Genomic DNA, 24,894 nt, shown 5'->3' on the forward strand with positions numbered 1-24,894 from the left:
GCACAACGAGAACGTCCAGCTGTCTAAGTCACTACGTAACTAAGGCTGTGATGCACAATGGCTAGTGCAGTCAACTGAAATGTGCACATGACACACGGACTACATGACTGGGCGATGGCACACAGAGATTCTCACCTCTAGGTCAGTCATTCAAATTCAGCCGGTCAGCACGGACCAGATTGTAACTAGTGAACAGTTTGTCTGCTTTGCGGTCAAAGGGAAATCAAGTTAACAGTCTGAGCACAGTGCCCCACCCCCCACAATCGACACGCGTGTTTGAAATCCTGACAGAGAAGACATGGATCCAAACTTTTCCCTCCCCACTAGAGGTGGCCTCTCCAAGTTGGGCGGGGCGTGTGGCAGGGGCAGTGTGGGGATGCTGGCACTGTCACTACCTGTGCTGCAGCTGTGCTGTGCGTGTACAGAAGAGGCTGCAGGGCTGCCAGGCCAGCCCTTTTCAAGAGCACTAAATTCACACTACAGGAGAGAAGTAAACAACAGAAAGAATCATAAATTTATAGAAAAATAGTATGGAGCCCACTGGAAACATTCTTGCAAAGTTCTAGCATTACTCTTGTCCAACAGCTGGTTTTGTTCAGTGTAGGTCTAACCTAGTGATGTTTTCTATATACTAATGTTTTCACATACATCTTCCCTGAGAAATGTCAAAGAGCTATTGACACTGTTCTTAACCAGCACGACTTTGTGAGGATTTGGCATAATAACAAGCAACCCTGACAATGAAAAAAGTCACAGTACACTCACACTACCCTTCATTAAATGCCATTTATATGTAAACACAGTTATCATATAAATAACAGTCATATTACAACAAGAGGGAAGAAAGCTACCTGGTACAGAACTGCCTCTCAAGTAGTAACACCCACGTGAGAAATCAGAGCTAAGCTCGCCTCTCAAGCCTATCAACAAATTTATCAGCTTTGCCAATTTTGCATCCAATTCTCTCTTCATTCCCACAGCCACTAAACTAGTCCAGGTCTGGAGCAACTTCCAATAAACTTTTATCTCAGCTTTCCATCTGGACTCCCTAACTCCAGTCTTGCTGTGTGCCCCACGACAGTCCTTATTCTCAAACACAGTTTGAATCATAAGCTTCCCTTGTTCAAATCTACTCCATGGCCTCCCACCAATGACTTTCCTTCAGCATGCACGCCATAACTGTGGCACACCTATGACGTCACGTTTCTTCCTGGAAGGCTGTTTGTACAGTGGTTAGCACAAGGCCTTTAGAGCCAGTCAGTCTGGGCTCAACTTACTGTGGTGTGTGTTACTGTGTCTCTCTCTGTCTCCTTTGTAGAAGGAGGGTAAAACACTAGGTCTCTTGTAGGGTTATGAAGACTAAATTAATATGTAAAGTTAGTGAAGCACTTTGAACTGGGTCTAGCACTCAGTAAATACTTTCTAAGCATTAGCTTTATTATTGTCCGCCAACACTCTGCATACATTTGCACTCAGAATCAACGAAATGCTTTTAGCTCTTTGCTGTTTCTTCTGCCTGCAGCAACTTCTCTGGAGCCTTTGCCTAATTATCTCCTTCTTCATCAACCTAACATTTGCTTAGGTGCTATTTCCAAAAAGCTTTCTTCCGAAGGCCCGCCTTACCTCTCCTAACAGCTTCTCTTGTGTTGTTGTTTAGTATGTTCTGCACAGACTCCCGGCATAACAGTGAACACACTACACTGAAGCCGTCTGTCTGCGCGAGCAAATCACCAGAGTGAAAACGTGGCAGAGGAGGGGGCATTTCTTATTCAGCTTTGTATCTCAAATGAAATCCAAGTAAATTCACAAACCTCTACTGCATATGTACTATGTATAATGCATGGCCTAAGAAATAATGCTAAGAATCAAATCTAATCTAGCTTCCCATCTAAAAGCTAAAATAGTGATACTGCCAAAACAAAAAATAAAAGTAATATGGATAATGTCTACATGGCCTAACAGGGAAAAAAAAAAGTGTGGTCTATACTTTATATATTTTACACTCTATTCTTGTTTCCTAACTAGGTTTTCAGAAGCGGTCATTAATGAAAAAAATAACGTATAGTCATTTTTTAGAATAAGCAACTTCATTTGCATAGTTTTTGTAGGTTGCATCTGCATTAGATATTTGATTAAATACACCTTTGAATGCAGTTAGCCCTTGGGATCCAAGATGTATTGTCCTAAATTTTTTGTTTATCAACAGATTTCAGCATTAGAGAAATTCCAGTGTCAGCATTTAAAACGCACACGCTGTCATCAAACACCTATGGGCAAAATGAAACACGTTTTGATGCGTAAAGTGATTATATCACACAACCTACAACAGCTCATCTCCTGATCATCTATAATTACTTTTCATTCTAACTCTCCTGGAAACTTCAACTCAATGACGGTAACACTGACTGTGAATACTCACTCAGTGCAGGGTCTCTGGCTTGTCCCTTCTTCCTGGCGGGGTGCAAGCTGACAGCTGGCACTTGAAGCGCCTGGCTCACTCGGTGGGGCTGATGCAAGTGGGCTTTCGCTGTTTGCCCGGCGGACCTCACCGGCACGGGAGACATTTCGCATGCTTTGGCGGACCTTTTCTCACCGAAATTCTTGGTCACTAATAGGAGACAGCAGGAAAGAGGCAACTACTTTTTAAGGCAAGGTTATTACTATTGACAATAATAAATGGTCACTTCAAAACTACCTAGTTTTAGCACAAAAAATAAAATAGATTAATTTTCTTAACAGAAATTTCATTTAAGTATGATAAAATGTTATCTCCAAAATTGTCAATTGTTAATTTCATTTCCTAAATAATTCTTGGACCCATTAACTCAGTTAGCTGCATCTGCACCATCACTGCGCAAAGTCAAGTTAACGTCCTCTCGTCCATACTCCTGAAATGCTGCTCTCCACCTAACAGCAGAGTGACTCTTCCAAAATAACAATCTGATCACATCACTTTCTTTCTCCACACACCCTGCACAAACCTTCAGATGAGTTGCCGCTGCTCTCAGGAAGAAGATCCAAATCCCTACAACAAGGCCTTTAAGGCTGGCACGATCTAGCGTCTGCCTGCCCCCTCTAACCACGTGCCCGTCCTCTCACCAATCCCACCCTCTCTAGGTTTCTGTTCAATTCCCTACGACAGACAGAAGGCTCCCTTTCACTGTCTACAGTTTCAGACGCACTTCCTCACAAACTCCAGGGAGCCCTTCCCTAAAGCCCACTCCCTGCAGTGGAGGCTGGATTCTGCTATATGTTCTCACAGCGTCCGCACCCGCGTCTTTCACAGCCCTGGCAACAGTTCCAACACCACAGTCACCTGCGTGACTAACCAACTATGTCTGCTGCTCTCTCAGGCCGTAACTAACCTGAAGGTAAGGACTATGCATTCTGCTCACCACGACAGCCCTGTATGCCAGTGACTGACCGATACCAGACGCTTCACAGGTATCTGCTGAGTCAGTGAAATTATTAATACTTCAGCAGCTACACACAGGAATACTAGAGACAGTGTTTTGTAAGTCCATGGCTAGGACATTTGAAAATGAATTTCAGAATTAAAAACTGAGAACACTGACTTAAGAAATAAAAAGCTGCCCCCTTGGTATAAAACCAATGCTGTGGCCCAGAGGAGAGAAATTCTTCCCGCAGGCAGCACCTTCAGTCCCTGTGGTTATTCAGGGTAGCTGCAATGCAGGTGCAGCCTCAGTACTTCAGGATATATTTGTTTTAAACACCAAGATAAAAGCAAAAATAGGTATTTACCCTGTCCCAGCACAGTTATAACAGCTGGCTATTACGCTTTTACTATGAGAGCCTAGGGAATGCTGTGAGGGATAAGCATCAGGGAACACGTCAGAAAGTGGACACACAGGAAGCCCTGGGGACAATATGCAGTGGCTCATCAACGGCTGAAGCTAAGATACCGTCATCCTTGGTTAGAGCCACGAAACACACTTTCCCCCTTCTCTCAACACTAACCAATTCTCGACTTCACTGACATCTCACTTTAACAACTGCCACAGTACAAAGGAAAAATAACCAAGAGACTACTTTAACTACAAATAAAGAGTTCACAGATGAATGCTAAAAACCACATATATACTGCTTAATTAGGAAGAACCGAATTCTATAATGCTCAGAAATCAACTATTGTTTAGGCCTGGGATAATGACTATTTAACACTTAAAAAACAATTATGCAATAGAAATTAAATAAAGACTCTCAAACCAAATTAAAGGAATATGCACTGAACTAAATTTTCAAATTCAGTTTAAAAAAGGCTCACAGGTTTTCTCATTTCAAATCACTATCAAATATGTAACATAGGACACAGTTTAGTGTTATGAGAAAAGACAGATGGCTGTCTTTTCTACAGTTGGCTCATGCCTGTAATCCTTGCACTCTGGGAGGCCAAGGCAGGAGGATCGCTTGAGGTCAGGAGTCCGAGATCAGCCTGAGTAAGAGAGAGATGCTGTCTCTCTAAAAAATAGAAAAAATTAGCCAGGCGTGGTACCTCACGCCTGTAGTCCCAGCTACTCAGGAGGCTGAGGCAGGAGAGCCGTTTGAGCCCAGAAGGTTGAGGTTGCAGTGAGCTATGGTGACGCCACTGCACCCTAGATGGGCCGACAGAGCGAGACTCTGTCAAAAAAAAAAAAAAAAAAAGACAAGTCTGGGGTGGCTGTAGGAAGAGGGAGGCACGCTGCGTTACATAACCACAACATGATTAATTCTACATTGAGTTACTTGGAAAAAAATAACTTTCATGATAACTCAAAGCAGGGTCAGAAGGCTTTAATACACTAAATATGTACATGGCTTTGAACTTTAAAGCATGAATACAAATTTAAGGTTCCATATACGCTTTGAGTCTTTAACTTGGACATGTATCATTTTTACATGGCTGACACTACTCTTGATATCTCATGTTGGTAAGAAATTTTCCCATATACCTTCTAATTCTATATACACTTACTATTTTTAATGGCCATCATTGCTTGTATTGATAAGGAAATAGTCATAACTAACTATTCTCTAGCATTTTAATATCTGAGTGGTTTTCCACTGTAATACATATTGCAACATCTTTATATAAACACATTTTTTGGGTACACTGTCTCATCAGAATACAATCCCAAACTGGACACCTCAGAGGTTGCTGTGAAGAGTAAATAGCAGGCCAGGCATGGTGGCTAATGCCTGTAATCCTAGCACTCTGGGAGGCTGAGGCGGGAGGATCACTCGAGGTCAAGAGTTCGAGACCAGCCTGAGCAAGAGCAAGACCCCGCCTCTACTAAGAAAACACAGAAAGAAATTATCTGGCCAACTAAAATTATATATAAAAAAAATTAGCCGCGCATGGTGGTGCATGCCTGTAGTCCCAGCTACTCGGGAGGCTGAGCCAGGAAGATGGCTTGAGCCCAGGAGTTTGAGGTTGCTGTGAGCTGGGCTGACGCCACGGCACTCACTCTAGCCCGGGCAACAGAGCAAGACTCTGTCTCAAAAAAAAAAAAAAAAAAAAAAAAAATGAGTAAATGGCAACATTTATAAAGTGCTTAGCATGGTTGCTGGCATGTAGAAAGCTCTAAATAATTGTTAAGCTTTTATTATTTTTTTCCCCAAATTTAATAGGTTTGATGTAAAACAAAAAACAAAAAAAAACCCACAGAGATAAAATGTACTCCCAACTCTTGTCAAAGTTTTACATTTGTGAAAACAGAGACCTGAGATCAAGAGAATCTTGCTCAAAGGGTAATAAATGAGACTCAAACTCTGCCCGCGTCCTTCAGCAGCTATTCTTTCATCACACCCCAACTCCTTTCCTAAGGGTAGGAGCATTCAAGATATTCTGTTTCAATTACAGCATTTATTGAATGGGTCTTTAATCTATATGTTAAAATTTATTGTCATACCTGAATTTTTGAAAATCAATACTCTCGTTTCTCTTCACATCGTATAAATCTTTCACCTTTTACTAAAAGAACTATTTATCCCTGTATTTTTTGCATAGGGTAAACTACCAGGAATGGGTGGAACTCAGTATCTAATTAACAGGATCACATGATGTTTGCCGTATGTCATTAATCTGTTGTAATTGAAGGTTAGTAATTTTCTTGGGACTCCAGCATAATTCCAGAAAAACAGGTTTCTATTCTGTCGTGCTCTATAGGGTCACGCAAGTGAAAACTTGTACTCACGGGTACCATATGCAGGCTCCCACTGCAGGGACATCATCTGGAACTTCTCTTCGTCTGTCTCCACATCCAGACTGGAAAGATACTGCTTCACTTTCCTTGCCATCTGGGCATCTTCATACAGCTTCTTGGCATTGAGCAGAGAGCTGCGGCGTGCCCTTTTCTTGTGAGCACCTCCCTGAACATCCAGCATGTTTGAATTTGTGCTGCCTTGACTCAAGGACCTGGAAGCAGATGGAGACCACAGTGAGGGGCTGTAAGGATGAGAACTAAGCATGGCAGACTGAAGATTAAAAGATTTTTTTTCTGTTAATGCTACTGCATGCTTATGTAAGTGAGTTAAAAGATGAAGAGTATTAATGCAAAGTAATCTGGTACACATGGTAATGTTCTGAACTAAGATCAAGATTTCATAAAGTACAGAATTAAAAAGAATAAGACAACAGTTCCCCCGCGTGACATATTCCTTCAGACCTGTGTTTGTGAGCACACAACCCATGGCATAACTGTGACAAGAAAAAGGATTCCTCTGGCCCTGGAGGGCATCTACCCTCTGGAGCCTCGGCAAGAGCCTGGGTCAGGACAAGGCCAGCCTCAGTCAGGTCTCTGCACCTGGGTTCTCCAGCAATGAAGCTTCTAGAGTAGCTCTGCTTGTCTGCGCTACTTTTGCACATGCCGTTGCCGTCACCATTCCTGTGGACAGCAGGCCCACTCCGAGTGTGTTGACCAATTTTACCAGTAACCATATTTTGGTCAAAATTCAAAGAAATCCATAAGACATTAGCTGAAAATTAATAGCATTTATATTCAACTCAATATAGTCAGAAATCAGATATGCAGTAAAAAAGCTACTCAATTCTTCCACTCACATATGGAATGGCTAGGCAACATTTGGGTGTCAGAACTGAGGATCTGGGATCTGGGATCTCACTTTTGCAAAGCCTCTAAATGAGACAGAATTGCAGGCCTGGGTAGAAATAACTGTAATCCAAATAAGCTACAACTTCACGCAACTCAACTCTCCTTGGCAAACCTCCTACAACGACGACATCTAGAACCAATGGAAAAGAGCAATTGCAATGATGTTTGTTCTTTCTGACAAGAGTAGCAAAGACAAGGTTCTTAGATGATTTTTATTTTGAAGGCAGGTGCCATTCCAACATATTAATAATAAGATTATCTACGGATTTTCTACATCAGCTTGTTTTAAAAGAATATTCTAAATACACAGACCATAGTGCTCACATGCCCAGTTTAAAACAGACACTAAAATCCATTGTAAATTAAGTGAGACATAGCTGAAAAAGTGTTATATTTTTTTCCTTTCACATTTTCAGATCTTTGAAATAAGAGCATGTCTTATACTTGATGGCAACTCTCAACTGCTATTGGTCAGGCAGAAACTGTGACATGACTGTCATTAATTACACATGCAGAAACCTCAGAACTTGCAGAATGACTTTGAAGAAAATCCAATGACTTTACTGAACTACGCTTTTAACCTACGTCCAGGGACCAAATGATTACAAGAAGGAAGTGAATCTGACAAGTTCAACAACATCCCCAAAGCAGGTGATGAAGCTAGCTCTAATTATGTGCAAAGCCGGCCTAAGAGCCCAGCAGCAGCAGCTCTTGGTTCTTGTATGACTTGTAAGAAACGCTGCCTTAGCAATGCACTGAAGGGCACAGACGGCAACACTGTGCGTGGGTGGGGGGCGGGGGTGGGGGTTAGAAAACAAAACCCAGAAACCAATGACTCTAAAAATGATTCAGAAGATTCTTATTTTTGAATATGAAGAAATTTTAGAGAACTAAACCGATTTACTTTGCTTCTATTTTCCTTTTTATGTATGCACACAGGTGTTTGTGATAAAAATCCATTCTGAAGTGTGTAAGAGCTCTTGCAATAAGCATAAAGTAAAAATTCTCAGTGCTAACAGGACACTGCAGTGATTTTTCTTAGTGGTGCATAAAATAACGGTGCACCCAACAGCTGATGATGTCTTGAATTCAAAGAAATGCAGTAAAATTAAGTCCCAACATTTAGGAGCAAATTTTAATACAAATGTTTAATGATTGTATCTTAGCTGATATCCAAAAAAGGGGCAACAGTAGGTATTACAAATCTAGGAGAGATACAAAACTCTAATAAATGAAAACATTGTGATAGATGACAGTAAAATATTTTTGAAACTTCTTCCAAAACAGGAAATATCCTAATATAAATGAAAATACCTAATGTTTGCAAGCATCATACAATGCAACCCTACAGCTGAATAAACACAGTGAATGTGTTAATATAAGTCATTTAATCACTTCAAATACCCACTAAGATATACTGCCCAAGTATTCTTCTTTAGAATAGTTATGCCAGGTATTAATTTCTATTTTCAGTGAGAAGAACCAGAAAAGACCAAGACATAAATGTATGATATAGAAGAAAATACATGAGAAACACACAGAGAAGGGAGGAAAAAAGTAGAAGGAAAGTCAAGTTCACCAAGCTTAACAGAAAACAAGACCACAAATCGGACGAGACGGAAGTAAAGGAGGCGGCTCTCAGCAAATTCTTTCCTATATGTAATAAAAGCGTCTAACTTCATGGTTCACTACATTCTTAAAATAACAAAATTCTTCTTATGCAATCCCTTCATCCACAAAAGCCATCTCTTTCACCTAAAAATGAAAGGACTAGGTAGATGATTTATAAGATTCTTAACAGACACCCAGTTATGTAGAAGCAGAGACCTGAATCTACTTTAACAACAAACGGTGGCATTTTCTGAGTCTATCACAATTTTAAAAAGAGATAAGGGCATTTTTAATTAAAGCTGGTAAAAAAATTTAAAATAAAATTCAAACAATGCTGAAAGTCTCATGGCATTAGTGGACCAGAGGAATTAAAATCCTTTTCTAGTTCAACTGTAAACTTTATAAACAGACTTCTCATCCATTTTCATACATTTAGATAATATGTTGACTTTTATAAAATGTGGCATTTCAATAAAATAGTGTAGACTCTAGAGTCAGGCTACGTAGGTTTAGATTCCCTGTTAGGGAGCTGTAAGACTCTGCGCAACTCTCCCTTACCCATGTGCACCATGGGAGTAACAGTATCTACTCACAGGGCGGTAGGAGAATTAAATAATTCATTTAGAGTGCTTAGAACAGCAAGTAGAGTAAGCACAAAACATACATTCACTATCATCATCATTTGACCCTGCTAAATTAAAATCTAAAAAGGACTTATAGAATGTCAATAATGGAAAAGTGGGAAAAAAAAAAAGCTAGTTCTATCACTACTTTCACCTTGTTAGCAAAAGGCATTTGTCAGGAACGCAGGCTGACAGGGTTAATAGGATGCATGCTGTTTTATGTGCGTGCGTCATGAAAAGGATGCAGTACATGTTAAGAGTCGCACAACCTTCATTCCAGCCGCATTCATCTCTACACTTACCCCAGACTCCGCCACCTCTTCTTCCTGTAAGCAAGAGCCACAAACAGTGAAGCATGTATTTGAATAGCAAAGCACAGAAAAGAGACAACAGTTGAGAGTCAGAGAAACTATGCAGACAGAATAGAACAGAAAAATTTTACTAGAAAAATTGTAGCTTTACAGTAAAATGACTTCAATGAAATGTAGGAGGCTAAGATAAGTTATGATATGTACTGAAGGCGAAAAAAAACCCTGAAATATTTTTAAAACATATGCTTTAAGCCAATTGTATTTTTAATATCAAATTTCATAGAGAAGTTTATGATAATAAGCTTAAGGAAAAACATTTACTTACTATAAATTTGTAATTCAGAGTTGTTAGGGGAAAACAACCTTAATGGAATAGAATTTGAGCCACTCATTTAAATGACAGGATGAAATAACAAGGAACATAAAGATGTATACTTCATTTTTAAGTGCAGAAATTTCTCTGACAATGTGTTTTATGAGAAACTTTGACCAGCAAATTCAACTGAAAATGTATGTAGAAATATATTATTAAAATCTTTACAATACAGTGTATGTTTACACTACTGTATGACTGAATAAAGATTCTATTTTTCAGTCAACAAATTGATTACTATTAAAACAAAAGGGGTTACTTTATCCACACAGGATAATTACACACCACCAAATGGACAATTTGCTTAAAGAAAGACATGACATTTCATGATTGGCTGACAAATGAAACGGATTCAGGAAAAATTCAGCCCAATCTATACGTAAATATTTATTTTCCCTCCATATCTTATTCTACTCAGCCCAGGCCATTCCCAAGAAAACAGTGAGGTTCATAAATTTCTTCATCACTTTTTCTCTCTTGCTCATTTCTGAAGTATGGCTGGCACTCAGTTTATTATCAGCCGGTCTGGCAGGGTTACAAGTTCATTATGTCTTCAGGGACCAGGAAATTCACAGATGTAAGTAAATGGAGGTCCACGTGAGACAACAGGGCGTGGCGAGGCCACTGCACAAGAATGTGAAACGAAAACAAAGAGTCCTCCTGCAGGTTTGCTCTAGGTCCCTGGTCCTCACTGTTTCCTGCCTCCTCCTCACATGTGGTGACGTCCCTCGTCACGTGCGGCAAGGCTCAAGGGTAAGGGTGGGGGTGGGGGGCGCGAGGAAGAGGAGACTGAGCACAGCCCTTTCTCCATACTGTGAGGATCTCTAAGCTACAGTAACCATCAGATCAACTAGTTATAAAGAACAAAGACTCCTGAACATCGATTTAAGAAAAATAAAAAAAACCAAACCAATCTTGATACACACTAGCTCTATTTGGTTACAAACTCCAACTCTGGTTTTCAAAGCACCGAGTATTTTTGTTTCTTATCAGAGCACCCATTTTTATACCACAGGAATTGTGTCTGTGTCTGCAAATTATTTCATTTTAATGCCCTTATGTACTAAATCTAAAACAAATTTAAAAAATGTCAATTTACACCCTAAAAATTATGAAAATTCTGGAAAAAGCTTAACAACATACTTATATAACTTGAAAAAGCCTTTGTTATTACATTAAAAATGAACTTTAAAAAGCATTCTTAGGGCTGGGCACAGTGGCTCATGCCTGTAGTCCTAGCACTTCGGGAGGCTGAGGAGGGAGGACACTGCTTGAGGCCAGGAGTTTGAGACCATTCTAAGCAAGACCAAGACCCCATCTCTACAAAAACCAGAAAAATTAGCCAGGCATAGTGGCGTGCGCTTCTAGTCCCAGCTACTTGGGGGCTGAGGCAGGAAAACTGCTTGAGCCCCGGAGTTGGAGGCTTGCAGTGAGCTGTGCTGACTTCCACTGCACCCAAGCCGGGGTAACAGAGCAACAGGACTCTGTCTCAAAAAGGAAAAAAAAAGCATTCTTAGAAGATCAGGTTAATATAAATACAATGATATGATATTTTCCACTTTTAATAAAGATGAAGCATGATTAAATTCATACTTTCTAAATTCTGTTCATTTGTATGTAATAAGAACTTATATGCAAATAAACAGCAGTATTATAACTCAAGAAAAAGGAATATGTTTTCAAGGAATGAGGTATGAATTAGATAGAAATAGAACTCTAAAAATATTCAGTAAAAGACACATGAAGACTAATACTTTACAAATTGGGTTAGGAACGAGATGAAAGCATTTGTCCTCTGTGATAATTTCAGTAAATATCAGCAATTTTCTTCTATCTATTTGCTAATATTTTAAAGAACAATAACAATACGGAACTATCCATATACTCTAAAAAGGCATATAGAAACTAGGGTTCAAATCTTAGCAGGTTACATAAAAAAGACTGCTCTCGGTTTCAGTTTCTTCATATGTAAAAGGAAGGCTAACACTACCTACCTGATAAAGGATTACTTAAAATTGACATGTGTAAAGCACTTAGTATAGAACACAATGGTAGATGATCAATAAATGATAAACATTATGTCACCCTCGACGTCACTCTGTAAATTAAGACTTTCACACATGTCAATGCCATACCTCTGTCGGAACATCATAGCTGGGTCCATGTTAGCAGAAGTCATCCGAACGACTTGGCGTATTTCCTTGGCAATCATTCTTAGCTTCTCAAAGTTTACTAACCCATCTACTTTGGAGTCATTTCCTATAGAATAAAAGTAAATTTTTAACTTTCAAAATTAAATTACCTATATAAAGTGGCAGAAGTCAAGCTATAATTCTTGAGGGGCACAAATCAGAACCTTCTTTATCAAAATGCCACTTTTGTTTTTAAGAATTGATATACCTATAGATGGCTCAACCCTGGTCCCAGGGAAGGAGTCACAAGAAGAAATGGTATTTCATATGGGAGTAATGATTATGAGTATAGGAAAGCGATAAACTGTGCATGGCTTCTCAGACCAATTTCATTACTTTACAGGCTCACATATAAAATAGGGAGCTCCTCACATCTAACTCTCCAGATGCTCAGCCCACTGTCAGGCAGGTACCTACATTTGCTCTTTTGGACAACAAGGTCATCGCACTTGAAAACTTAGGCTTTAGCCAGAGTTTACAAGGCCACCTCTGGGCTTAATTAATCCAGCCTGCACAAGTTTTCTTTGGCTTAAAATACTTCCAAAATTGTTAAATAAATTGTCATCATTTAAGAAGTGGAAAATATCCCACGAACATAAGAATTTCTGACTTTTCTTAAAGAATAAAAGGGGTGTGAGATGGATGATTAAGTAATATTTGGTCTGTTTTCCTAAAAGGTGATAATCAGTTAAAAGCATGAGGTCCCTCTGTGGAAGTCCAAGCCCTGAAGCCAGGACTGAGCACCATATGGGTCTAGAAACACATGCTAAACAGCACCTATACATTGGACCCATGAATTGTTCAGGGTCTCAACTTGAGTTTGAAACAAAATAAGCATCAAAAATACTCTCAAGTCATAAAAACATGTTTTGAGGGAGCATGTCAGAAAAATATAGTTGGAGCCTAAACAACATTTCTTTATGAGAAAAGAGTGACAATGAAAGGATGGCAATGAGCCCAGGCAGTTAGAGACCTTCTGGTGAGAACACTTAGAAAAGTCAGACGAAAATAGAAAGAAAAAAGCTTAAAGCCATGAGAAAGCTCAAGGCAGTGAAGATCTGAGGGAAGAACACAGAGAAGCAGAGCTAGTATTTCCCAGTGCTTGCCCCTGGCTAGGTGCAACTGCTGATTTTAGAAAAAGGGGATTAAAAGCTGAAAAGCTGAGTAGAGGTGAAAGAAAAATAACTTATGTCCAAGCAAACCTCTAATGCTTTGGGTTGGAGCTCTGAAGGGTTACATCCTGGGACTAAGGATGAACTAAATGCAGACTGGGATAAAAGTCTGATGTTAAATTATGTCAAAACTTAAAAATGGATTAAAGTAATTTTGGGTTGCTAGCACCCGTAGCTACCCATCAGAAGCAAGCTTAAACGCTCTCTGAAGGAAGAGAACATCATTTGAAACTTCATATTATTTCTGTAATTTTTTATACACAGCATCCATTACTGTGTCAAAAATACCCAGGCACATCAAGAAAAAGGATAACAAGATTTAAATACAAGAGAAAAAAGACAACAGAAACAGATCCACAGGAGATCCAGATTACAGAGTTACCAGAGACAGACTTTAAAATAACTATGTTGAATATGTTCAAAGATATAAAATACAACACTGAGAACCTTGGCAAAGAACATGAAACTAAAAGAATTAAAGAAATTGTAAAACTAAAAAAATATAATAACTGGAATTAGAAACTCAGTGATGGATTTAACAGAAGTTCAGACACAGCTGAAGAGGGAATTAATAAAATGGACAACAGTGTGACAGGAAATATCTAGAAGGAAGCATGGCAGGACAGAAAGACAAAAACTACAGAGAAGAGCATAGTAGAAAACAAAGGCACAGGATCAGGTCTAACAGAGGTGAACTCTGAGTCCCTAAAGGAGAGAACGGAATACGGTAAATGAATTTGAAGACATAATTACTGATAATTTTCCAAAATTGATGGAGAATAGCAAACCATAGGTTTCAAGATGTTCTAAAAACACCAATGAGAATTAAAACAAAGAAACAAAAACCAAAACCCCACACCTACTCACATCAAGCAAAAGTAGAGTAAAACAGAGATAAAGAAAAACCAAAATCCTAATAGCAGCTACCAAACAAAACAAAGACAGATTACAGTCAAAAAATATCACATTAAACTGAGAGGTGACTTCTCAACATTAACAATGGGAGCCAAGACAACACAATATTATTTCAAAGAGCTGAAAGAAGGTAACCGCCAAGCAAAAATATGCCTCTTAAAATGAAGGGCATTTTCAGATAAACAAAAATGAAGAGATATTCACCACCAGCAAACTTGTGCTTAAGGGATTACTAAACAGCCAAAAAAACCTCCTACCAAACCCTATGGAGGCTTTAAAATGCAGGAAGGAATAAAAAACATTAACAAAACAACAAAAGTAAATATACAGGTGAAGTTAAGTAAATACAGACTATTAAACAGGTTAATAATATCTTGTGGGATTTAAAGGCACAGTAAAAACTGCATAAAACTTGTAAATGGAATTTAAATGGTCTAATTTCCTTGCATTGCCCGAGATACAAGAAAGAACCAATCAATATTAAACTAATTAATATTAACAAATATACATGATACGACATCTAATGTAACACTAGAAAAATGATAAAATAGTGCATAATTACCAAGAGAATAGGAAAAATACCCCAAAATTAACTCAGGTAGATTGTAGATAAACCATATGATAAAAACAATCAGTAAATCAGGCTTTTAAAACTAATAATTTCTGTGCTTAAATGAGCCAAAAGGCATACAATTATTATTTGTCAATTAAAAGCTGGAGTCAAAAAGCAAGTCATATCAGAAGGTACGAAGAATTCCTAGAAATATATTTAACAAAAACACTACCTAATCAAAAAATGGGCAAGGAATCTGAATCCATGATTGACAAGAGGATTAATCTACACACACAGACACACACACAGTCACACACACACAAATATGGGTGCTCAACCTCATCAGTAATCAGGGAAATGCAAATTATAACCAAACCAAGATACAATTATGTGCCTACTGGAATAGATGAAAATAAAAAGACTGAATGTAATTACCAGGTGTTGATGAGGATGAGTGTGAGAATTCCAATAACACTGAAAGTATCTAACTTCAATAGACAACACCAAATTGTTTTCTAAAGTTGATCATACAAACATCAGGATCCATAAATTCCACCCTGAATATATAGCCAACAAAAATGTGTGTACACCAGTGGATACTGTATGTACAAGAATATTCCCAGCAGCCTTACTCACAATAGGTCAACAGTGGAAACCAACAAATGCCTACCAAGAGAACGGACGAACCCATTGTACTGCATTCATACAATGGAGTTCTAAATAGTTTTGAAAATGAAGTACAGCTACACTCAAAAACATGGAAGACTCCCACAAGTTTAATGTTGACCATAATAGGTCAGAAACCAACACAAACTGAAACATTAAAAAAAAAAATTCAAACTCTGTGATTCTATTTATGTAAACTTCAAGAACAGTTTAAACGACAGCATCATAACTCAGGAGAGCTGTTAGCTCCAGGGAGGACGATGAGGGAGGCAATTGGAAAGGGGCAGGAGCAAGGCTTCCAGGCTGCTGGCAATGTTTTGTTTTGGGGTGTTGGTTGGTTACATGGGGGTTTGCTTTTAATAATTCATTAGTTGCCCGTTTGTTTTGGAGACTTTTCTGCACATGTTGAGCAATTCAACAGAAAAAAGTCGGAAGGAAAAATATTACCAAAGCAATAAATATGATCAAACTATCTTATCCTAGTGTGTCAAGTTTATGTTTGAATGAATGCACACAGTAAATATTAGGTCATTAAATATGAAATGTCTGATTTTGAATCAAAGTTTAGTTTATCATATCTCAAACAAGAAGCACTACAATTAATCATACTTTGACACAGTTTTGCCATCTTAAAAATTAACAGTAGCTTGCTTATGCCAGCAACAAAGAAGCCTGGAGAGCAAGTGGCGATGAAATTGCAAAGGGCGTTTTCCACAGCTTGTTGAGAACTGAATATTTTTCCTTGCAAGAAGTGGTCCAAAGCCTGGAAGAAGTAGTAGTCAGTTAGTGCAAGGTCTGGTGAATACAGTGGATGACAGAGAGTTTCCTCATCCAGACTCTGTAGTTTGAGCAGCATTGTTTGTACGACATGTGGTCGAGCATTGTCTTGCAAGAGGATTGTCCTGTCTTGATCGACCAATCTCAGCTGCTTAATCGCAACCATCCTCACCATTTCATCCAACTGGTTGCAGCAGACATCCGCTGTAATCAACTCACCTGGTTTCACGAAGCTGTAGTGGATTATACCAACACTGGACCACCAAACAGACACCATCAGCTTTTTTAGATGAATATTTGTTTTGGGGCTGTGTTTTGGCACTTCATCTTTATCCAACCACTGTGCAGAATGCTTCATAACCTAATACTCTAATTTGCCATATTGTTAACAATATGGCTTTTGCATTCCTAAAATCTGCTGCGTTTAACTGTGTAAAGCTTTAGTGACCTACAATCATTAGGTTGGAATATATAATAAATCACAATTCTGTAGAATTAGCAATTGTCTAAAAGAATCCATCTTTCATCACACATAACGACAGGTGTAGAAATGGTTCGCCTTTATGTTATGACAGCAAAGGCAAGCCTCGAGACAATTTCTCTTCTGATGCTCGTTTAATTCATGCGGAACCCATCTGTCCAGCTTCCTAACCTTGCCCATTTGTTTCAAATGGTCCAATACTGTTGGACTAGTAATGTCAAACCTTGCTGCTAATTCACGCATAGGTTGAGATGGATTTGCTTCCACTACAGCTTTCAGCTCATCATTATCCACCTTGATCTCAGGTTGCCCACGTGGCTCATTTTCAAGATTAAAATCATCAGAATGGAACTTCTCCAGCCATCGATGGACTGTGTGTTCATCAGCCACATCCTTCCCCAACAGTTGATTGATATTTCAAGCTATCTGCACTGCATTGGTTCCACAATAGAACTCATATTCAAAAGTGACACAAATTTTTGACTTATCCATGGTTTCACAAAAATTGCTCTAAAAAAATTTTGAAAGATAATCACAAGCCAAAACATGCATTTGAAAGAATGGAGATGTATCTTCACCAAAAACAAAACAAACCAAGAAGTTTCAAAGTGAAATGTTAGAGAAATCAACTGTCAAATTTAGTACTTAAGGAAATCGGACATTCATATTTAATAACCTAATACATTAATTTGCTTTTGTTAACAATATGGCTTTTGCATTCCTAAAATCTACTGTGTTTAACTGTGTAAAGCTTATATGACATATAACCATTAGGATGGAACATATAATAAATCACAATTCTGTAGAATTAGCTGAAGCTAAACATGTTAATTTTGAAATAACTTTTAAATACCTTCATGTAGAAATGTCATATCTTTCTTGACAACGGGGAAGAGAGGAATAATTGGAGGCTGCATGCTTTGACTGCTAAGAATATTTCTATACTTTGCCATGTTTCTAGATGGATCAAAAAGGTCTTGCAGATCTTGGAGATGTTTCTCATATTTGCTTGGCAACTTTTCCCAAGTACCTCTGAGTCGCGCTACAGGTGCCAGGTTCAATCCACTGCCAAAGACGAGAATAAAAACATTAAAAAGGGACTTGGGGGAGAGCGTGGACTCAAGTAAAGTACATACACCAACTTCTCTAATAAACCTAAAACTAAGCAGGGACATATTTCAACATGTTGAAATAAACAGAGAAGAACTTTGAAAAAAAGAAATAAAAAAGACTCCTTGATCTTAAAACAAGAAGAACTTCTTTCAGAAGAACTACATTACCTGCCTATAGTTATATACCTACATAGTCTTTATTTTACACTTTCATGTAAGTGACAAATGTAATAAATCCATAAAATAGACATTTAACTTAAAAAAAAAAACCTTCAAGTATCACAATGTTCTTTGTTTTACTCAGAAATAATCTTAGGGAGACACTACCTGTTTGAAAATGGTTTAACTCTGTGGCCCGCAATCCCCGGGGCCGTGGACGGGTACTGGTCCGGGGCCTGTTAGGAACCGGCTGCAAAGCAGGGGGTGAACAGCAGGTGAGCAAGCGAAGCTTCACCTGTATTCACAGCCGCTCCCCATCGCTGGCATCACTGCACAAGCTCCGCCTCCTGTCAGATCAGCAGGGGCGTTAGATTCTCACAGGAGCACAACCCTACTACATATAAATGGCACATGCGAGGGATCTGGGCTGTGGCTCCTTACGAGAATCTAACACCCGCTGATCTGAGGTGGAGCTGAGGTGGCGACGCTAGTGCTGGGGAGCTGCTGCAAATACAGATTCTCATCAGCAGAGAGGACTGACTGCACAATAACTGTAACGCTCTTGAACCATCCCAAAATCATCCTCCTTGCCCCTGTCTGTGGAAAACCTGTCTTCCATAAAACTGGCTCCAGGTACCAAAAAGGTTGGGGGCTGCTGGTTTAATGCTGAGAACAACTGTTACATGGTAACTAAGGCCAAGTTCTGGCTCTGAGGAAGCCATTCTTCTCTGAGATTTTGTCTACTTGTGTCTCTGATTTCAACACTTCTATATCCCTAGGTTCCTAATCCTGTCCCCTAAGCCTCCAGAAATTCAATGTCTCCTTTCCATAAGATTTTAAATAAGCTCAGATATTCCCTAACTTGAAAACACAATTCAGGCCAATTAGGCGGCAAGTCTTCACTATCCCTTACCTCTATACTACCATCCCATGGGTAGGCTGCCAAAGGAAGAGTGTATATATAATACCTCAATTTTCTTACCAGTTAATCCTTCTTTGTTTCTTAGCCATCTGACTTCTACCCACAGCAATGTATTTTGTAAAATGTTCCCTTGATTCCTGATTTTAAGGTGTGGAGTTAAGATAGCTTTGTCCCTTTGCCTCTCAGAAATCACCCAAACAACTACAAGAAGGGTGAATAACAGAAATGTGTATTTCATCTCTACTGAAACTAAGGAATATCTAACTCCTAAAGACATCTAACACATTAAAAAGGTTGCCAAAAAATCGTCAAGGTCAAACAGGAGCATACAAAGATGTTGAAAAATGATGTCTTCAGTTCAAGTGTTCAAAGAAAGTCCTCCGGTTCTCCAAAGCAGGTAACTTACTCTGGGGACAAAAACAATCCTTTACTTGGAACAACACAACAGAGTTCATAGGCTGATGGGGTTAAGTGCAGCTGGATCTCCTCTTTGCCATGGAGCTTCAGGGAAAGTAAGATTAAACCAGTGCACACAGTGGTATCTTCTGGTAGGAATATGTTTAACAGTGAACAAGAGAAAAGCTGCCAATCACCACTCACTAGGAAAAAGTAAAGGGTAAAACAATTCACAGAGAAGGCCAGCTCCTGTTAGCCTATAACACCACTGTGGCTCCTCTCACGTGAACCTCCTGCAGGAAAACTCACATCATTCAAAGGGAAGGAATGAACACAAGATCTGTAACAAGCAGCCACATGCAAAAACATAGTTAAAGAGCATAAAGCAGGAAAATGTTGTCAGCAACCAGACAGAAACCGGGACTAACCAATACCTGGCCATGATTTCAAATAAATTAATAAAATAAACAGCTTAATGTAGTGATTGATACCAGAGCTTAGGGAATATATGGTAAAAGAAGTTGATTAAAAATTAACTGGTAAAGTTTAGGAAGAAATGGAAGAAAAAAAATAAAACCAACATAGAAATGAAGGCCAAATTGGAACCTACATAAAGAATGAACCCTGCTAAAACACTGTGCAAGGGACATGAAGGAAACGACTAACAAAAGCAATCAGTGCAAATGGACAGAGTTGAAGGGGACTGGAGAGAAAATAATGGATATGGAAGACAAAGGAGATCTAAACTCTGCATAATGGGTACCCCTGAAGAAGCAAACAAAAATAATGGAACTTAAAAAATATTCAAAGATATAATTTAAGAAAACTTTCCAGAAACAAAAGAAGATTTGCACTTACAGAGTGAAAAGGTACCACAGTCCCAAAGAACCTGACACAGAACTTAAAGTGATGCTAAAACATCCATGTAAAGGTAAACGACTTCAGAAATAAGGAAAGAATCTGGGAACGCAGTAAGGAAGAGAAATTAAAGTTAATCTCAGGAACTTAAGTCATATAAAATATTTAGTTTAATTGCAGCCACTGGTTAATTTACTAAAGGAGCATCCTATTACCATGACCGTCATAATTACAGTCCCCATAAAGATTCCACTTTTATCTTACGTGAGTAATAGAAACAAATCATCATAAATTCTGTGGGGGAAGTGCGTGGGTGGGATTGGTTAAAGTGGAATTATGCTGCATATATACGCACACGGCCTTATAAATGGACCCAACTCCCTAACTACAACTCCCCTCCTCTTTAAAATTAGACTTGCTTTAAGCAGAATCCTTTCGCTGATCAGCAATGTGCTGGATGAGGGTCAGAAAATAAACTATTCAGAATTGGTTTCTCATAAAGAGTGGAGAGAAGGTGGTGGGAGAGCTCAGGAAATCGTCTACATTTCCTGGGCTCATAAACATCAAAGGATTTTTGTAATTGTAATAGCCTAGCTTGAGTGACGACATATCCAGAGATAATTCCCATAGTGCCTGGCAAACAGGAAGAGTTCACTAAATGGTTGCTATTATTATTACTGCTGCTACTGTTATTTCAAAAATAGCTATTTTAGGTCAAAGTACTGACACTACACTGTGATTTTTCACTGTCAAATCATAGAGAGGTGGGCACTTAAATAAGCACAATACCAAAGTCTGACAATAAAGACCACCCACTGGGCACATATCCAGAGAGGGTATGACCACTTAAAGTGGTAAAAGAAAAAAAAGTGAGGCCGGTGCGGTGGCTCACGCCTGTAATCCCAGCACTCTGGGAGGCCGAAGCGGGTGGATCGCTCGAGGTGAGGTCAGGAGTTCGAGACCAGCCTGAGCAAGAGCGAGACCCAGTCTCTACAAAAAATAGAAAAGAAATTATCTGGCCAACTGAAAGTATATATAGAAAAAAATAGCTGGGCATGGTGGCGCATGCCTGTAGTCCCAGCTACTCGGGAGGCTGAGGCAGTAGGATCGCTTGAGCCCAGGAGTTTGAGGTTGCTGTGAGCTAGGCTGATGCCACGACACTCACTCTAGCCTGGGCAACAAAGCGAGACTCTGTCAAAAAAAAAAAAGAAAAGTGAGAAGGCAATCATCTACATTCATTTACTAAAATAAAAAAAATAAAAAAAATAAAAAAAATTAAGTAACAGAAAGAGCAAAGAAACAAAAATAGAAAAAGCCAGTGATGCCAGAATGAAAAATATGTTAAATCTAACAATACTTCAATAAAGGCTTATTAATTGAATTTTTCTTTTCATAGGCCTTTAATACTTAAGCTTCATGTCTAATAATCACGACAAAACCATACACAGATATTTGTACCTATTTGTACAAACTTACCTTATTATTGCAAACATGGAATTGAAGTTCTTACATTCTCGACAATGAAGTGCAATTTTAACAAAATGCTTAATAATCTTCATTCGTTTGAGCTGATTTGATTCAGTTAAAATCTCTGAGGCAACCCAGAATGTCTCTTGGTTTACGATGTCTTCAAACTCTTTCAAATGAGTATTTCCTGTTTTGGAATCTAACTTGAAAAGGTCATCGATGTATTCCGTAGGTTCAATATTACGAAACAAATCAAAGTCCCTCATGGACAGCTGTGTGGCCAGCTCCGTGGTGCTGAGCTGCAGCACTGACAGCTGGCTTTCCCTGACTAGCTCCTGAGCATCTTCATCTGAACACAAGGTTTCTGTCTCCATGTTATTTTTTAGGTAGTACCTAAAGGGGAAAAAATGTTTTTTAATAAACATAATCATAAATGTGACTCCACATTTATAAAAGAGCACTTTTCCTATTTATTATTGTTGTCAAAATATCATTTTACTGTTAATAACTGTTATCTAAAAATATTAGCAGACAAAATGGAAAATTAACATTTTAAATTAGAAGACTTGAGATGTTGCCTTCTTATTCGGCATTTGACATCGATTATTCTAAAAAGTATAAATAATGTTGATCACGCTATGAACTTAACCATTTTATGAAACTACTCACCATGTGGGAACAATCATGTATGTATACTCTTGAGAATAAAAGCTTTACAAGGGCAATGTCAGCACCTAGAGTAGTATCTGATACATAGTTTGTACTACAAAAATACTTGTTTGTGAACAATATGAATTCTGATTAAGGCAATAATAAATACTTATTTAAATTCTGCACTCATTACCTTTTTTTTCAATCTCTAAGTGAAGCAAAAAAGAATAAAATCCATAAAGGAGGGGAAACTTCCACTAATGGTTTCTCCCTTGTCAAATACAAAACCTCACTCCAGCGAGGGGCACCGGTCAGCAACCCCACAAAAGACCTACGGCTTCCTTATTCTCTCTTCAGATCAACAGTTCTATGGCACTTAGACACTAAGGCCTGAAGTATTTACAGTTGGAAATATCTTATACATGGATGTTGCTGGGGAAAAGAGATAACATATTGCATTCCATGCTTTTACTTTATTCTCTTCTAATAATACAACTTGATAGAGGCCTAATTTTGTATTCATCTATTTTTCACTGTCAAGAAACTACCTCTCGCTGTCCCTGCCTTTACACTGTTCCCATGCCTGAGACAACGCTGCAAGTAAGAGTGCTGAAGCTCACGCAGGGGCGGGGAGCCTGCCGCCTTCTGATTTCAAGATTTTTCTTTTTTAAGAAACAAAGGAGGCAAGAAAAGCTTCATCTTTCTCTGCTGCACCCCTTTTAATAAAAGGATTTGTTCTGCCAAATTTGGATTCAGGCAAAAGGCCGCACTTCAGGACCTAGAAGGCCACATTTTCACCTTAAGGCCACAGGTATTGTTTATTAAATCATTTAATCCTTACAACATTCCTATGAGGTAGATTCTATTATTATCATCCTCATCATCCTCATGATGAAATTCAGGCACAGAGAAGCTAAAGAACTTGCCGAGGTCACACAGTCAGAGCTGGGATTTGAATTTGTGCCGTCTGGCTCCCGGATCTACGCTCTAAACCACTGTGCACACCCAGCAAAGCAGGGTGAACTCACTCTCTCCTCACAGCAGCTAAGGTGGGCAGTCACTTTAAGGTTTCCAAGGATCTTGTTCTACATGCAAAACTGGGTCACTAAAAAGATTATTCTCAGAGAAAATTACCAGAGTAACAAACAAATGTACTACTGAAACAACCTTCTAGTTTACCAAATAATTTTCAGAGTAATTCAAAATGTTTCTAAATTTTCATGCACATTCATAAAAGGAAAACTACTTAGAAAAAGAATTGTGAAAATCATGGCTTCTTTTGCCCAAAGTACATACTGGTCACATTAAAACCAAATTTATGAATTAACACATGTACACACTCAGATACATAGAAAGATTTGCATCACTCAGTTTTCTCCTCTGTAAACAATAGAAATTACAGTACATCAGTGCTTCTAAGACCTTATTTTAGCAGGAGTGCCAAAATACTAGCTTATTAAATATGAAATGTTGGATTTCCTTAAGTACTAAGTTGACAGTTGGCATCTCTGACATTTCATGTCGACACTTCTTGTTTTATTTTTATTGTGAAGGTACATCCTCATTCTTTCAAATGCACTGTTTGGCTTGTGATTATCTTTCAAATTTTTTTTGAGCAGTTTCTGTGTAACCATGGATGGGTCAAAAATTCATGTTATTTTTGAATATGAGTTCTGTTGTGGAACCAATGCAGCACAGATAGCTTCAAGTATCAACCAAGCGTTTGGGAAGGATGTGGCTAATGAACGCACAGTCTGTCCATGGTTTGATGTACTAAATGAGCCAAACGGGCAACCTGAGACCAAAGTAAATAATAATGAGCTGAAAGCTGTAGTAGAATCGAATCCATCTCAACCTACTTGTGAATTAGCAGCGAAGTTTGACATCACTATTCCAACAAAATAGGATCACTTGAAACAAATGGGCAAGGTCAAGAAGCTGGATAGATGGGTTCCACATGAATTAAACAAGCGCCAGGAGAGAAATCGTCTCGAAGCTTGCCTTTCTTTGCTCTCACGACATAAAGGTGAAACATTTCTACACCGTATTGTTATACGTGATGAAAAATGGATTCTTTTAGACAATTGCAAGCATTCGGCACAAAAGCTGCATAAAGATGAAGTGCCAAAAACACAGCCCAAATCGAATATTCATCTAAAAAAGCTGACGGTGTCTGTTTGGTGGCCAGCGCTGGTATTATCCACTACAGCTTCAGGAAACCTGGTCAGTCAATTACAGCGGGTGTCTACTGCAGCCAACTGGATGAAATGAGGAGGATGCTTGTGACCGAGCAGCCAGTGGTTGACAGAGACAGGCCAATCCTCCTGCAAGACAATGCTCAACCATGTTGCACAAGCAACACTCCTCAAAATACAGAGGCCGGACTTGGAAATTCTCTGTCATCCACCATACTCATCAGATCTTGCACCAACTGACTACGACTTCTTCCAGGCTTTGGACCACATCTTCCAAGGAAAAATATTCAATTCTCCACAAGCTGTAGAAAATGCCTTTCATGATTTCATTGCCACCCGCTCTCCTGG

The 24,894-nt window shown here is 38.8% G+C and overlaps 1 protein-coding gene across 12 annotated transcripts in view; it reads right to left on the reverse strand.

The window, feature by feature from the left end:
- Positions 1-24,894, reverse strand: part of RAPGEF6 (Rap guanine nucleotide exchange factor 6) — a 170,261-nt gene that overhangs the window by 15,231 nt on the left and 130,136 nt on the right. For 9 of the 12 annotated variants that reach the window (XM_045550716.1, XM_045550723.1, XM_045550720.1 and 6 more), the window contains 6 exons: positions 21,710-22,093; positions 17,640-17,851; positions 12,166-12,289; positions 9,649-9,672; positions 6,195-6,415; positions 2,420-2,608 (listed from right to left, as the gene is read on the reverse strand). In XM_045550716.1, coding sequence (XP_045406672.1) covers positions 2,420-2,608; positions 6,195-6,415; positions 9,649-9,672; positions 12,166-12,289; positions 17,640-17,851; positions 21,710-22,093 — 1,154 coding nt within the window. The remainder of the gene's footprint in view (positions 1-2,419; positions 2,609-6,194; positions 6,416-9,648; positions 9,673-12,165; positions 12,290-17,639; positions 17,852-21,709; positions 22,094-24,894) is intronic. The other 3 variants (XM_045550721.1, XM_045550718.1, XM_045550728.1) reach the window with 1 other exon arrangement.

The sequence above is a fragment of the Lemur catta genome, chromosome 5 (genome assembly GCF_020740605.2).
Source record: "Lemur catta isolate mLemCat1 chromosome 5, mLemCat1.pri, whole genome shotgun sequence".
Taxonomy (NCBI): domain Eukaryota; kingdom Metazoa; phylum Chordata; class Mammalia; order Primates; family Lemuridae; genus Lemur; species Lemur catta.